This window comes from Blennius ocellaris (genome assembly GCF_963422515.1).
Source record: "Blennius ocellaris genome assembly, chromosome: 8".
Lineage (NCBI taxonomy): Eukaryota > Metazoa > Chordata > Actinopteri > Blenniiformes > Blenniidae > Blennius > Blennius ocellaris.
In genome coordinates, this window is record NC_137657.1 from 25,082,787 (window position 1) to 25,097,131 (window position 14,345).

The window sequence follows — 14,345 nt, forward strand, 5'->3', positions numbered from 1 at the left end:
TACAAGAAATCTCAGGTGTAAAACCTTAACAAAGCAGCTGTGGACAATCTGTGACAAGCCCTGACTTCCAATAACAAGTCAGATTTGTCACAATCATCGCATTTTATTTCAGGTTTTTGCCAGTTGGTGATTTTACAGCTCGGGGGGGCCTTGGAGCGACACTATAACAGGAAGCTTCACAGCTGATCAGGAGATTGGAAGCAGCTGGCCACGACTTCTGTTTAAAACCCAACATTCCTGCAGTCCATGTAAGGCTTTCTCCCCTGACACCATGATTTGTTTTTGCTTTGGTGCTGATTTCTTTTAGCGAGTGGGTACTTTTTATTGTCTGTTAAATAAGTATATTAATTAGAGCTAACTCTCCCTGTGTTCTTCTTTTTTCTTATGGCCTTGACGCCAAGCCATAACAGTGCTAAGTGTTGGCAATGCCTTTTCCCAGAGTTCACCCACTTTCTGCAATACAACCAAATACTCTGAACTGCTATATTTTTTTTAGGTTGTGCCCACCCAGGGCATGTGGATAAGCAAACCATTAGCCATTTGCCTGAAAAAAATAAAAATAATAATACATTTTATTTGCACCCAAAGATTATGATGAACTCATGATGAAATCAGCAAGTATAAGATGGAGAAAAACTTTTAGAAACACCTAAAAGAAAGATATTAGTGCTAAGTATTAAAAGCAGTTCTGAACAGCTTTGAGTTTTGATGAGAGATTTGAAGGGTGTTGGGTAGGGAGTTCCAGAGTGTGGGGGCAGATAAGGAGAAGTTCTCTGCCACGTTCGGTGTTTGGTTCTGAGTGGGAGGGACAGAAGGGTTGCGTCAGAAGAGCGGAGGCTGCGGGAGGCAGTATGGTGGTGGAGCAGGTCTCTGAGGTATGGGGGGGGGGCTTGTAGGTCAGGAGGACCTTGAACTGGATGAGCCAGTAGGAAGGAGCCAGTGGAGGTTTTGGAGGATGGTGGTGATGTGATCACAGGAGTTGAGCGGGTGACAAGGCGGGCAGTAGAAAATGGCTTGGATCCCATTGACCCTCATCCATACACCATTTTTATTGTGTTCATGTTGCATGAGGTGCTTTTGCAACTGGTGTTATAAAATATAGGCTGAGATGTAACAAAGATTCAAAACATTTTATCTGGCATCTATTTCTCAAACATGATACTTTGATTCTTTGTTATCTAAACTATAAAACAAACAGATTCTCAGCTGTCCAACACCTGAACAAGAATGTAGGTCAGATTCACCTTTTCCTTGCGTTAAGTGACTTTTTTTCCCCCTCCCTCATTCTCATTTAATGATAAGTTCTCAGTGGCAGAAACTTTACCCATGATTCTCCACATCAACCGGCCCTCCCGGAGATCTCCAACAAATGAATCTTTCACACTCGCATACACAGGCTTGTTTGTTTAAGCATGAAGCCCCGGCAGTTTCAAGAAAGAAAGCAAAGGATTATGCTTCTACACAAATACGCTCCAAAGCTCTTGATCACAGGATTGTTCAACATCTTGAGTTTTTTTTTTTTTTTTTTCAAAACAACTCTGATGTCCTGTGACTGGACATTAGTCTCATAAACCGAGAAGTGCAGAGAAGTCATGCACTCAGCAGTGTTTGAAAATTCAGATTGTTTATAATATATACCACTCATTTCAACTTAAAGGTTGTTTGGGTTAATTACAAAAAGACACCAGTTTTGAAAAATAGGTTCACTAAGCGATTCATTTGAATCAGGAGAGACGGTATAGGAATACAACTGACACAGAGTCTAAGGCCCCATAAAACCACGACTGTTCTCATAAACAAGACAGAAGTTGATAAAGAGGCACATGATCAATTATAAGGGGAGAAAATATCCACACCAGAGCAGGTCGGAACAAATGTATTTGAAGTACAATGAAAATTCATCTTTCATTGAGTAGTCCATGAGCTGTTTACACGACAATGGTGCTCGGAGCCACCTGAAATCACAACTTTTTGAAAACGGCTTCCAAGGTGGCACTTTTTGAAAATGCTTTGACTCGGTCTCCGTGGCTACTGCTGCGACACATGCACACCATAGTAAATTGATCTTCTGCACATGCGTGAGCAGATGAAATATAACAATACTGGTGGCCTTCAGATTGTCGTGTCTCCCAGAAAATATTCTCTTTCGACTTGATAGTTTTACATTTGAGATTCACTCGGAATGTCCATGTACTCATAAGTGTTAATGTTGATAGTGTGTTGTTCTCTGTGTGTTTGGTGTCAATACAGAAACAACCAATATCAACTTCAACAAATCTATCCATGGGTATGGCTAAACCTTGGACCTAAGGCTAACTCGTGGCTCAACATAATAACTACACTGTTTTCAGCATTTCTGTCAGTTTCGTCTAAACAGACATGGTTTTCAAAATGATGTGTAAAATGGAAACTTTACTGAAATTTAAATGATACGTTTCAACTTGAAACGCTGTCATGTAAATGGGTTAATGGGCATGTCATGTACCAGGGTATTTACAAAACTATGATATTTCTCTGCATTTACACATAAACGCAGCTATGATTCACCACAAACGATGATTTCTGAAATCTCCGGCCACAACAGATATTTAGGAAAACTTCATGTCTCTAAAGGGGGTTAGGCAGAGATGTACATCAAAATTTGTGACGTTGTATATTTTCCAGGATCCTGATTGGCTATCATGGCTTTATGCTTCTCGTTCGACTGCCCCCTACAAGTTTGGTGTATATGTGGCTCTGTGTTGGGTTTTTTTAATGGAGAAGGTGAAATGTCGTTTCTTTAACCCCCCCCCCCCCCCCCCCCCAAGGTTTGTGTAAATGTGGCCTTAATTTGCACTTCCTCTCTTGTCATTGCTTCTCTTATAATTCCATGTTTGTGCAATCCTCTGTGTTCCCTCTCTAATGACCTCTTCAGTGTTTCCACCTGGGTCTCATCAAGCCCTTCCACCAGGTTTCTATATAATCAGTTATTCGGTCGCTGCATCTTTACTGCCATTAGTTTTGAACCATCTCGTTTTGTCAGAAGAAAGATCTCCTTTGGTTTGAACTTGTTTGTGCGTTTGGACCCTCTGTGTGTGCTCCCTGACAAAAATGGGAGGGGAATCAAAGAGACGGTAGTGGATGATAGACAATAAAATTATTTAATGATTATCAGCGGATTATTTTGAAGGCTGAAGCTGAAGATCCTGTTGTAGAATTTCCTGTAGTGCAAAGGTTGGTGGGGGAAAAAAAAGATTTGTGATACTGACTCAAGTTTGCGGCATTTGTTTACTTCTGCAGAAAAGAAAAACAATTAAACTCTGTTGTCAAATTACAATAAAGAGAACCTGAGACAGCACAGTCTTTATGGGAGCTGGGTGAACACATAATGAAGGATAAAGTATGTTGTCAGGTTGTTCTTGTAAAAAAAAGAGGATGAATGTATGCAAGTGTGACTCAAATGGAAACAGAGAAACACTACTCTGTATGCCAGGAGATGAGGGCACTATGTGGGTAAAAACCTGATGTGGTCATCTGAGGGAAAATTAGTGATGTGTTATAGTGAAATATGGTGGGTGAGAAAGGAAAGAAGCTCAGTGTCATTATTGGAAAAATGGTAAAGGCTGTCCTGAACCAGCACTGTAAGCTTTATTAAATAGAAAAGTCTTAACGTTTTGATAAACGGTGATTAAACTGATGCAGATCCAGCAGATGTTTTCATTCCACATTAAGGATTATTTGGGTTTCTTGTAGCAAAAGGAATCTGCCTCCTGTCACACTTGTGAACCAGCAACAAGACTTTAGCTGTTAATTTGTGGGAAGGGAACACGTAGTACCAGTCAGTGGAGAGGTGGGTACAAGGGCGCAACAGGGGTCATTCATTTCAGCTGGAATTTGGGCCGAACAAAAGCCGGACTGACCCTGAGCAGACACCCACTCAGACCTGCTTCATCTTCTGGTTGGCTGGGCTATTCTCATTCACTCAGCATCACTTTCATAATTTAATCCGTTTCTCCCTTATTGATTTATCCGAACATTTCAAACCCTCTGTTCCTCCACCCCCCCCCTTCTTTCTTTCTCTCTATACTCTCACTGAACTGAACCTGTGGCTCGACCCTCAAGCCGTCACATGACACAGATTCAGAGAGTGGTAAGACACAGTGCCCTCAAATCACCGCGCCTGCATACTCTTCACACAGCAACGTCAGACGACCGCCGCACCGGTGCATATCTGAGCAATCCTCCGCTGCACTGCTGTTGTGTCACCAGAGCTGAGCTTCCCTTCCTGCCGGCAGGTAGGTGGACTGTTGTGTAATTCACAGTGAGGAAGACAAGTCATTCAGTTGTATATGTCTGTGCTGGGTTGGGTGATTTGATCTTATTTGGACTTCAGAAGCACAGTAAATCGTTTTCACCTTTTTCACCATTTTATAGATGAATTGAAGTGTTTAGAAACTTATTATCAACACACTTTGAAAACAACAAAGCTGTACAGATGTTGGGAAGGATAAAACAAATAGAATAAAGTGGGAAGTTGCTCCATAAAGCATGAAGTAACTGGAGGAGGTTTCTTACTCAATACAGTGTTTCCTCATAAAGAGGGTTTTTTTTTTGTTTCTTTATTGAAATTACAAAACCTAATATCAGGTTGAAGCTTCTGTCATGTTTGCTAAGCTGTTTGATTTTCATTAATTTGTCAAACTCATGATGGTCTCAATCATTTTTGTAAAAAAAAGAAAAAAAAAGAAACGCAAAACAGAGGGAGAAAAGATTCTTAAAGTTTTTGTATGCAGCACTTTGAAGAAGTAGTCTGCACAACCTGGTTTGTGGATTCAGCCTTGTGTAACCAGATGGGATCCCTTTTTCTTTTTTTCTTCAGGATAACATCAGATTGTTGAATTCTTGTGCTGAAAAAGATTATGAAGATGCAGGTTAACCCTTCATCTGCCACATTTATTCTGTTGCACAGGTTTCTTCTAAACTGACATAAACACGCTGTGGAAAAATTGTGTTCTTTTTAGTCGTGTTTCTTATAAAAGCACTAACCGCACAAGTTTGGACTCCTTTTAACAAATCACCTTTCATTTAAAGTTGGTTAACCTGACTCGTGTCAATCTAAATCTAATCTTTATTCTAAAAAATACTGAAAAAATACTGAAAGCTGTGCTTAAGCATTGCAGTGTTCTGAGAAGAACTCCTGTAAGTGATCGTCCTTTTTAGGGCATTTTTAGTGACTAAGATATTGGGATTTTAAAAATTATTTGGATAAAATAGCAAATTTGAAACACCAGTACTCATTCATGTACAGGCATTTTTTAAGGGGTGCTGAAGGGGACTTTTCTGAATGAGAAATGCTGAAATATAAGTGATTTTTTAAATAATAATTATTGAAATATTGATATGTCAAAAATTCTTTAGGGTATTTATTTTCACTTATTGTGTGCCATATAAAGTGTTAAATTGTGGACTATATCCGAGATGTAAACGCATGATTCGTGCAAGTTAAGTGCAGGTGTTCTATTTCAAAGGAGGTTTTATACATGTGCAGGAAATGTGCAAACTTGCAATGTCATGTTTGCTTTTGGGAAATTCGACTTGATGGACTGGTTTTCACAATTTTTTGATTGTCTTCACACCTTTTGTGATGGTGTAACTATAGATCAGAAGTACAGTTGAGCGCTTATACTTTGTACAATTCTTCCAGTACAACTATTGTAAATTACTTTGACAAATAATTTTTTTAATTATTATATTGAAATTATCTATTTATCATGTATGTATTAATGTTACAGTGTCCTTATATTATAGATATTTTTTTTATTTTCAGTCATTCACACTAGCTCAAATGGGAACACAAACTACGTCTTTTTCAATTATTTAAAATGTATAGCATTAATGGCATTATTTATATTCAGTTACCTGATTTCCTGGTGTTGTGCAACTTTATCGAACAAAAGCGGAAGTCCCTCTTTTTGCTCACTGTGCGCTGAATGGTGGGAAGAGCACATAGCTGCAGGCTGGTTGGTGAAGGAAGGGAGTAAAGAATAGGGGGGAGGCACTCTGTGAAACCGGCCCCTCCACTCCACTCCCTCCCACTGTGTGGCAGATAGAGAGAAGGAGAGCACATGGCTGGTTGTGAAACCGCCCTCTAACACGCAGAGGGAGGGAGAATGGAGGTGACATGGTTTCAGATATGTGCGCCTGCGCAGTGTCCTGTCAAATGCAGCACAGAGGCGGAAGCAGACTAATCCTGTGTGTGAGGGTACAGGCGAAGGAGGAATTCTATACACACTCATTTGGAGCAGATGGAATAGGAGGTTGGGTTACAAACAGATCACGATGGATTGAAGGTCTCTGAAAGGGGGGAGGTCAGAGGAGAGACGTCTCTTCTTGTGTTTTTGGACAGGTAAGGGGAAGAGAGGATGAACCGCGTCGTTTGGTAGCGGCTTTGAGCTGGTGTATTTCAGGGTTTACATCAGATCCCGAGATCCTGCAGTCCATCTGCGTCTCTTTCGATGTACCATGAGGAAACACACCAAGCTTGTGTTCTAAGCTGTGATCACGAGGGTTAAAGGTTAAACCTCCTAACCTGGGCTCTGTGTTCCCCTGAGATCACGGCAGAGAGGGTGAGGCTTGAATGAGGATGTTAAATTTTGGCCAAACCTCTTATATGAACCTGAAATAAGATGGCTTTATTTTGTGAAAATGCTGGGAAACTATATTATGCATTAATTTAAAAGGTTCCTGCTAAATGACCTATGAACCTGTGTTTTGCCTTCACTGTAATAATTGTGACATTTTTGAAATTCATCTTTGTTCCTGAATACAACTCAATTTGCATATGATTGACACATGATATGTGTTGTTTTCCATGATATTGACACATTTACATTAAATGCTGCAGTCATGGTAGTCATATGTACTTTTCTCTCACTAAAAGTTTTTTTTTTTTAGTCGTGATTCCATTGAAAGACATTAGAGGTCATCTGCTTGTTTCAGTAATACAATAAAAGTGTACACGCTAATGTGTTAGCGTAGCCTTCCTCTCGTTTACGGAGAACATTAGTCACATTCACTGTATAGATGTAGCTACATCACATAGATAAACAACCTCCTTTTAATGTGTGTGTGTTCATGTCGGGGTCACATGGTGCTTTTTATGGGAGCAGTGTGTCAGTGTGTGAAAGGTCATCTATTGCTGTGGAGCACATGGAGAGGGAGAATGGGAGAGCAGGCAGGGAAACACGGACGGAGGGAAGGTCGATCATAAACAATACACTCATGTCTGCTCTGTATCAAGCAAACAGGATGATCGAGATATTTGAGTCCTCGAATCCATCCTTGACGTCACAGAAAATACGCCACCCAATGTAGGGGGGACCATCATGTAATCTGGATTTATTTATTTAGTTTTCTATCTCTGTTCTGGTGCCTCCAACGGCTACATTGGTTGGGAATTTATTCGTTTGAATTCTTAGCTCTTGAACTTGGTTTGAGTGGACCAACTTATCTGAGTCAGAGCTATGAATCGGCAAACAGAGTTTCTAATGTTGAGGTTGCTCCATCTAAGACTTTAAAGGAAACCAGATTCCAAATGTACGGATGGGATATTGCAGATCGACACTCACACTGGGAGATCAAGATGCTGAGGAGGCTATTTGGGCTTATACAGGATTGAAACAATAGATTTTACTTATTTCATTACCTTTAACTGAATAAAGCTTGAACTTTTTTGAATACTGCTTCTTATGTCATATTAAATCCCTTTGTTTTAATGTATTTCTCAATTTTTGGGGGAAAGAATTGCAGACTGCCTCATGGTGGTCTATCATTATATTTGCCTTGCCTTACCATTATAACCATTTTAACTGCTTTAACCATTGTTGCCATTGTGATTATAGCAGTTTTAGCCATTTTAGCTGCTGTAAATCATTTAGGCAATTTAAAACGCTGTAGTTACACTAATATTTCAAGTATAATAGTATTTTTTTGTGTTTTGTTTCGGATTAGTTAGGCAACATTTTGAAAAAGATTATTTACACAGAAACAACAGAAATGCTGATAATGATGTAGTGAGCATGCTGGGCCACAAGTAGGCGTGGTTGTTTTTTGGGGCGAGAATGAAACCACATACACACGTGCATGCAGAGAACAATACACTGTAAACATTAACAATGCCGGGTACACGGACATTTGCATGAACAGATGACCAAGTTGGATTGCTGTTATGGTGACCCTCAAATATAAAACTATAAAGTCATGACACTGGAGGCCACCATTGATTATCTGCTTGCACATGTACTGATTACCTCTTTATTATGACTGCAGTGTACATGCACAGTGGCACTATTTTATAAATGTTGTGTTTCACCCCGCTTCCACAGAGACAAAGTTTGAGCATTTTCAAAAAGTACCACCTTCTGAGCCGTTTTTAGAAAGTCTCATTTTCAGTGGCTCTATGCACTGTTGATGATAAATAGTTGCCCAAAATGCAACTAAAAGTTGTTGCATAAACAGGGCCTTAATATTTTCACCTATTTTTGTCATTTTGGCTGGTTTATCTATTATTTATTTTAGCTGTTTAGCAGCTTTTTTCAATTTAGGTAACTTTTCAGAGCGTGTCCAATGAGTGTGTCCAAGTGATTTCAACATTTTCTTTTATGTGTTGTTGGCATTTTTTTTAATGTTTATTAGTGCTTTTAAGGAATTTTCTAATGATGAACATGTTATGATTGTTGTGTTTTCTTCAGGCTAATACATTTCTCCAATGGACCATAATTAAAGATACAATTTTGAGTCAAGGCATTTGTTTTTGTGTTAAATAATAGTTCAGATGGTCTATAGACCCGTTCAGTAAGCTTCTGGGTGGATCCACAATAGTACAGATTGAGCAGGTGATGAAATACAGTAGATGGTTACAGTTGCAGATTTCCACTTATCCAAGACAAGAAGTTTGCCTCTCATTACTCATTATAGAAGGATTATTCCAGAGCCCGTAACTAAACCTACCCGTCTTGTTATGTTTCAGACTGTGCAGATCTGCATTTCCTGCTCCACCTCATTCCTGCCACCATTATGTCGCTGCTGACTCATGTGCTGGCCTGCCTGTTTGGCATGGGCTCGTGGGTGGCCATCAATGGGATGTGGGTGGAGCTGCCCCTGATTGTGCCTGAGCTCCCAGAAGGCTGGCACCTGCCCTCCTACCTCACCGTCCTCATCCAGGTGGCAAACATCGGTCCTCTCATCATCACCCTGTTGCACCGCTTCCGCCCGGGCATGGTGGACGAGCGGCCGGTCATCTACTGCATCGTAGGGTTGGGGATCGTCGCTACATTCCTGCTGGCCTTCTTCTGGAACTCCAAAGTGACCATAGGGAGCTCATCATACAGTGTTGCACTACTGGTTCTTTGTTTGTTGCTTTCTCTGGTGGACTGCACCTCCTCTGTTACTTTCCTACCATTCATGATGAGGCTGCGCCCGCAATATCTCACTACATACTTTGCAGGCGAAGGCCTCAGTGGTCTGGTGCCTGCCCTCGTGGCACTGATTCAAGGCGTCGGAGTTGTCCACTGTGAGAACGCCACTTTGACTGGCAACAGTTCTGAAGTTGGAAGTGACAGGCTGCAGGCAGTCTACCAGCCGGCAAAGTTCTCCGCTCAAGTGTTCTTCTTGTTTCTAACTGCGATGATGATCGTGTGCATGGCTTCCTTCCTCCTGCTCAACCACCTTCCCGCCGTGGCTCGGGAGAGAAAGAACGACCGGTACTTTGGTGGTGATCTGGACCGCGAGAAGAGAGAACAAGGTGTGTCTCTTCACGCCCGGACGCCAGAGCAGAAGCCAATGATTGATCCCCTAGAAGTAATCAGGAGAGAACCCAGGAGCAGCTTCGGGACGGGGACGTACAGCACCTTGGAGGTGGCGTTCATCTTTGTCGTACTGGCTTGGGTCAACGCACTGACCAATGCAGTTCTGCCCTCAGTGCAGTCCTACTCGTGTCTGCCTTACGGAAACAAGGCCTACCACCTCGCTGCCACAATGGCAGCTGTTGCAAACCCCGTGGCCTGTTTCATCGCCATGTGTGTACCAGCGAGGTGAGAAATAGAAATTCTGGGCATAAATACCTTGTAGACTCTGTGGTTGGTTTCGTTTCATGAACTGCATTTTGCTTTCAGGTCTCTTGTATTTATGGGTTTTTTGACCATGTTTGGAACTGCATTTGGAGCCTTCATCATGGCCATGGCCGCTCTGAGTCCCTGTCCTTTGCTGGTACACAGTCCCTCTGGAACTGCAGTTATAGTAAGTCTCTCGCTTCTCTAAAGATTCATCTTATTATAGAGTGCATTAGCTTTGCTATTCTGTCTTTAAGAAAACACTCCACCTTTTGAAATAGGAATGGTAAACTTATTTGAGTCCATTTTAGGCACATACAATAAAACAAACTTTCACTCCGTTACTAGGTCGGAAGCATTGTTTTCCTGAACTCCATTTGCACTGTGTCCATGAAACTAGTGCAAGTTACAGTATTTCCAATACATGAAAAATGAAAAAAGAAAGCAGGATTTTTTTTTAGGCGAATTCAATAATCTGTCAGGAATTTGCAACCTTTTACAGAACATTTAGGGGAAAATATCTGCTCTTTTTAGAAATATTTTTAAAATGGACAGACACATTTTTGGTCAATTCTTCATCAAATGGCATATGATTTTTGTATCATGATTTTAAAAAGGTACTCAAGTTAAAATGTCCTAAAATATATGAAAGAAATTGAATGTTGTTGTCATATATGGTGACTTTCGTTTTTTAAATTTTCATCGTGTTTTAATACAAAGAGGCTTCAATGTGTCGAGCAAAATTCAACATTTATTTTTAAAAAAAATGTCAATAGCCTAAACAAGTTGATCCTTTTTAGTCCAATTTCAGTATTATTCTATCTTAACAATGCGTCATGGTACTAAATATGGAGAAATATAAAAAAAATAATGTCATCTATGAACCGCATTTGCATTAATTTCCTTGCAAGAGCTCACTCTCTCTGCAGCCGTTAGCGTGCAGTTTGTACTTGTGCACCACAGTAAAGTCATGATAGTAATGTTATTTTCCAACAACATAGCTTGCAGTGAAAACTGATCTTTGCATTTTGTTTGTCATTCTAAATATAACAATGCGCTACCCAGTGAATGCATTCAAAGTAGCAGTTACTTTTATTGGAAATTGTTAGTGTTTGTTAATTTTTACACTAAACAAGTTTGTCTTTAGAGATTCAACCGTATGATGGGCCTGTTTTGTCCCACTGGCCGTATGTTTGAACAAAGAAATCAAAAACTAAGCTAAACTAAACAAACAAAAACAACTCACATATACAACATCATTTCAGAAATATTTTACAAAGATATTCTAAGTTATATTTTGAGTCCTCATTGTTCTGCATTTGCTGACTCGAATTTGAATTGTATTGAATTTTCACATCAATATTTCAAGAGAATTTCCTCATAAAAAAAAAACCTCAGGGAGACAGAATACACAGGAATCAAACTGAGAGTGATTTGAAAAAAGTTTAAGACAATTTTATCACAATTTTCTTGCAAGAAGAGACAGTGTCTTAGTACAACCTTTACGTGATTGTCCAGGAGTTTGTCTAACAATGAAGTCAGACAGCACCTTCTTAAAGGCTGAATTGTTTTCAATCTGCATTGAAGGACACCAAAAGTAGCATAGAGGTTCCAAGAGTGCTGACACGGGTGATCCTTGAACGCAGACTGCAAAATAAACATCACTCTTTGTGAGACAAAACAAGATTTCTCTAACACAAAAGAATTGATAAATGCAAAACAAAAACAAAAAAGTCAGTAAAGTTTAAAATTATTGGATAAAGATTTGTAAAAAGATTTAAATGAACACCTGTGATGGGGAAGTGAAAAATGTCAGTAGTGCAAACAGTGGGAAGTACTGAATTGTATTTTTGGATACTTGCACTGCTGTGAATAATTTACTGCTATTAATATTACATCCTCTGTAATGTCTCTACCATCTTTCATTTCTAAACTGAGAAAATAAATGACTGCATTTGTCACAAAAACTGAAGCCTGTTTTATAGACTTTAACTGAGAAATGTGTTTTGAATGTGGGTGTGTAATATATATATATATATATATATATATATATATATATATATATATATATATATATATATATATATATATATATATATATGCAGTTGAATTGAAACAAATGCCAAGTAGCTTTTGAGGAACAAAAGTTATTTGTATCTGTACCCTTGTGCTAATTTGTGCTAGCTCACCCAGACTATACTTTTACCATTTATGCTGCACTGTTGTGCAGAGCAAAGTCGAAGTCTTCAAATTGTTTGTGTAAAACAGTCTTAACAAAAGAGCTCTTGGAAAGATTTCATCTCAAGCGCAATGAGCATAATCCTTGTGAGAGGAAATGATTCAGTTAAAATAAACAAAATTCTTCCAGTATGGTGCTACTTTTCGTTATTTAAAATGACCACACTACAGCATTTAAGATTACAGACTCGAGAGGAAAAAAAATTAAAATGTGGTGACTTTCTCTTTTGCAGGTTGTCGCCTGGATCCTGTTCGTTTTGTCCCTGTCCTATGTGAAGGTTATTATCGGGGTGATCCTGAGAGACGAGGGCCACAGCGCCCTCGTGTGGTGTGGGGCCGTGGTGCAGTTGGGCTCCATGCTAGGAGCAGTGTCCATGTTCCCACTGGTCAGCGTCTATACACTTTTCAAGTCGGGAGACGCTTGCAACACCCAGTGCCCCAGATAAACACTACCTGCAGCTCTGAACCCTCGTGAGTTTTTGTTTGCACAAAGACGACAGGTCAAAGGTCACTACTACCAGTCTTGTTTTAGTTTTTTTTATATATCATTCGAGTTATTTAAAAGAAACAGCTTTACAACGATGACCTTATTTATTGACTTGTGGACGACTCAACGCTGGTATTGTACATTGACATGCACAGTGTCTCCAACTACAAAATCTAAATAGTATTGTGCTGCTCAAACATGTAAGTTTAGAACCAGTCGATGTCAATTTTACTTGAACAGAATAAGCTTTTGTTTTTAGAACTAATGTGCCTTAATTCTAGACAATGGTACTTTTTTTTGTTTTTAGTGTGCAACATTGATGAACCGGTCAGTTCTCTTATAATGACAAATAAAACATTTGTTGTGTTACATACATTTAGCTTGTGTCTTGTATTGCTTATCATCTGACATACACCCCACCACTCCACTTTCAACTCGTTAGGTAAATTAAAAAAATTTTTTTATTTTTTTTAAACCAAAAACATTGGATATTTGTCCAAATTTGTTGCAAAAGAGTCAATGTAGGCATTTGCAGAGAGCCCCAGACCCAGAGAATTTCAAAAAGTTCCACCATTATATGCCTGTCACCAAACTTTGAGATTTTATGTGACAGACCAATATAATGTGCTGCACATAATTGTGATAAACTGTTCATTTGTTTAAAAAAAAAAAAAAAGTATAATTTTCTATCCACATCACAATTATGCAACATGTTGTGTTTGTCTATCACATAAACTCCCAATAAAATACATTTATGTTTGTGGTTGTAATATGATAAAATGTGGAAAAGTACAAAGGGTATGAATAATTTTGCCACTGTAACTTTGCACCTTTGGAAGAAGCTGAAATCTGCTCCATTAAGAAAACAACAAACAAAGAACTTATACTTGAAAGAGCTTGAATGAATCTGTGATGGAGCCATTTATTTCCACGTGGTAGTTTTACTTTGGATCCATGTTGATGTAAACATAAAAGGCACATTACTTGAAAAAGAAAAAGTGTTGTTAAATCTTTCTAGAAGGTTTTGGTTGAATAATTTCCTGAGGCTTTTTTATATTTCGCTCTATTGGCAGAAGATTGAGATCACCTGTGGGCTGATCAGCGTTGTATCTGATTGGCCAGCCAGTCCAGAGCACCAGGAACAAAAGGGCAGCGAGAAAGTGTCCAGGGAGATTTTCCTTTGCTGTCGCAAGTGCAACAGCATCACAATGGAGAAGTGTCTTCATAGAAAAGTGCAAGAGACGTTAAGAGGCAGTCAGAAGATTTTAAAGAGGGTGAACTAAGTAGATTTGTGACTAAATATTTGTTTTTCTTTTTTTTTACAAGAGAATTGAACTTGTGTATTGAAGTTAGCGAGTTTGAATTCATCACTTGTCTTTTCACAACTATTCAAGATCATCAAAACCAAACAGTTCCTAGTGTGTAGATAAGATGGTGTAATGCAGAGAAATCATATCCTGAAGGGGTATAGGCATTTTTAATAATATTCCGGTTGTACCTAAAATATTTTTTTTTTTAGTTTTCAGAAGCTC

General features: G+C 39.2%; 1 protein-coding gene across 1 annotated transcript; it reads left to right on the top strand.

Moving 5' to 3' along the window:
* Positions 1-6,229: 6,229 nt before the first annotated feature.
* Positions 6,230-13,144, top strand: slc52a3-2b (solute carrier family 52 member 3-2b). The gene is made up of 4 exons (XM_080501087.1): positions 6,230-6,385; positions 9,008-10,070; positions 10,152-10,275; positions 12,560-13,144. Exons 2-4 carry the CDS (start codon positions 9,055-9,057, stop codon positions 12,770-12,772), a joined length of 1,353 nt encoding a protein of 450 aa, XP_080357213.1. The 5' UTR covers positions 6,230-6,385; positions 9,008-9,054; the 3' UTR covers positions 12,773-13,144.
* The last annotated feature ends 1,201 nt before the right edge of the window (positions 13,145-14,345 follow it).

Excerpts from the sequence above, each read along its gene's own strand:
- slc52a3-2b (XM_080501087.1), top strand. The coding sequence starts at position 9,055 with ATGTCGCTGCTGACTCATGTGCTGGCCTGCCTGTTTGGCATGGGCTCG. Across the intron at positions 10,071-10,151 it reads GCCATGTGTGTACCAGCGAG|GTCTCTTGTATTTATGGGTT; the intron begins GTGAGAAATAGA and ends TTTTGCTTTCAG. Across the intron at positions 10,276-12,559 it reads CCTCTGGAACTGCAGTTATA|GTTGTCGCCTGGATCCTGTT; the intron begins GTAAGTCTCTCG and ends TCTCTTTTGCAG.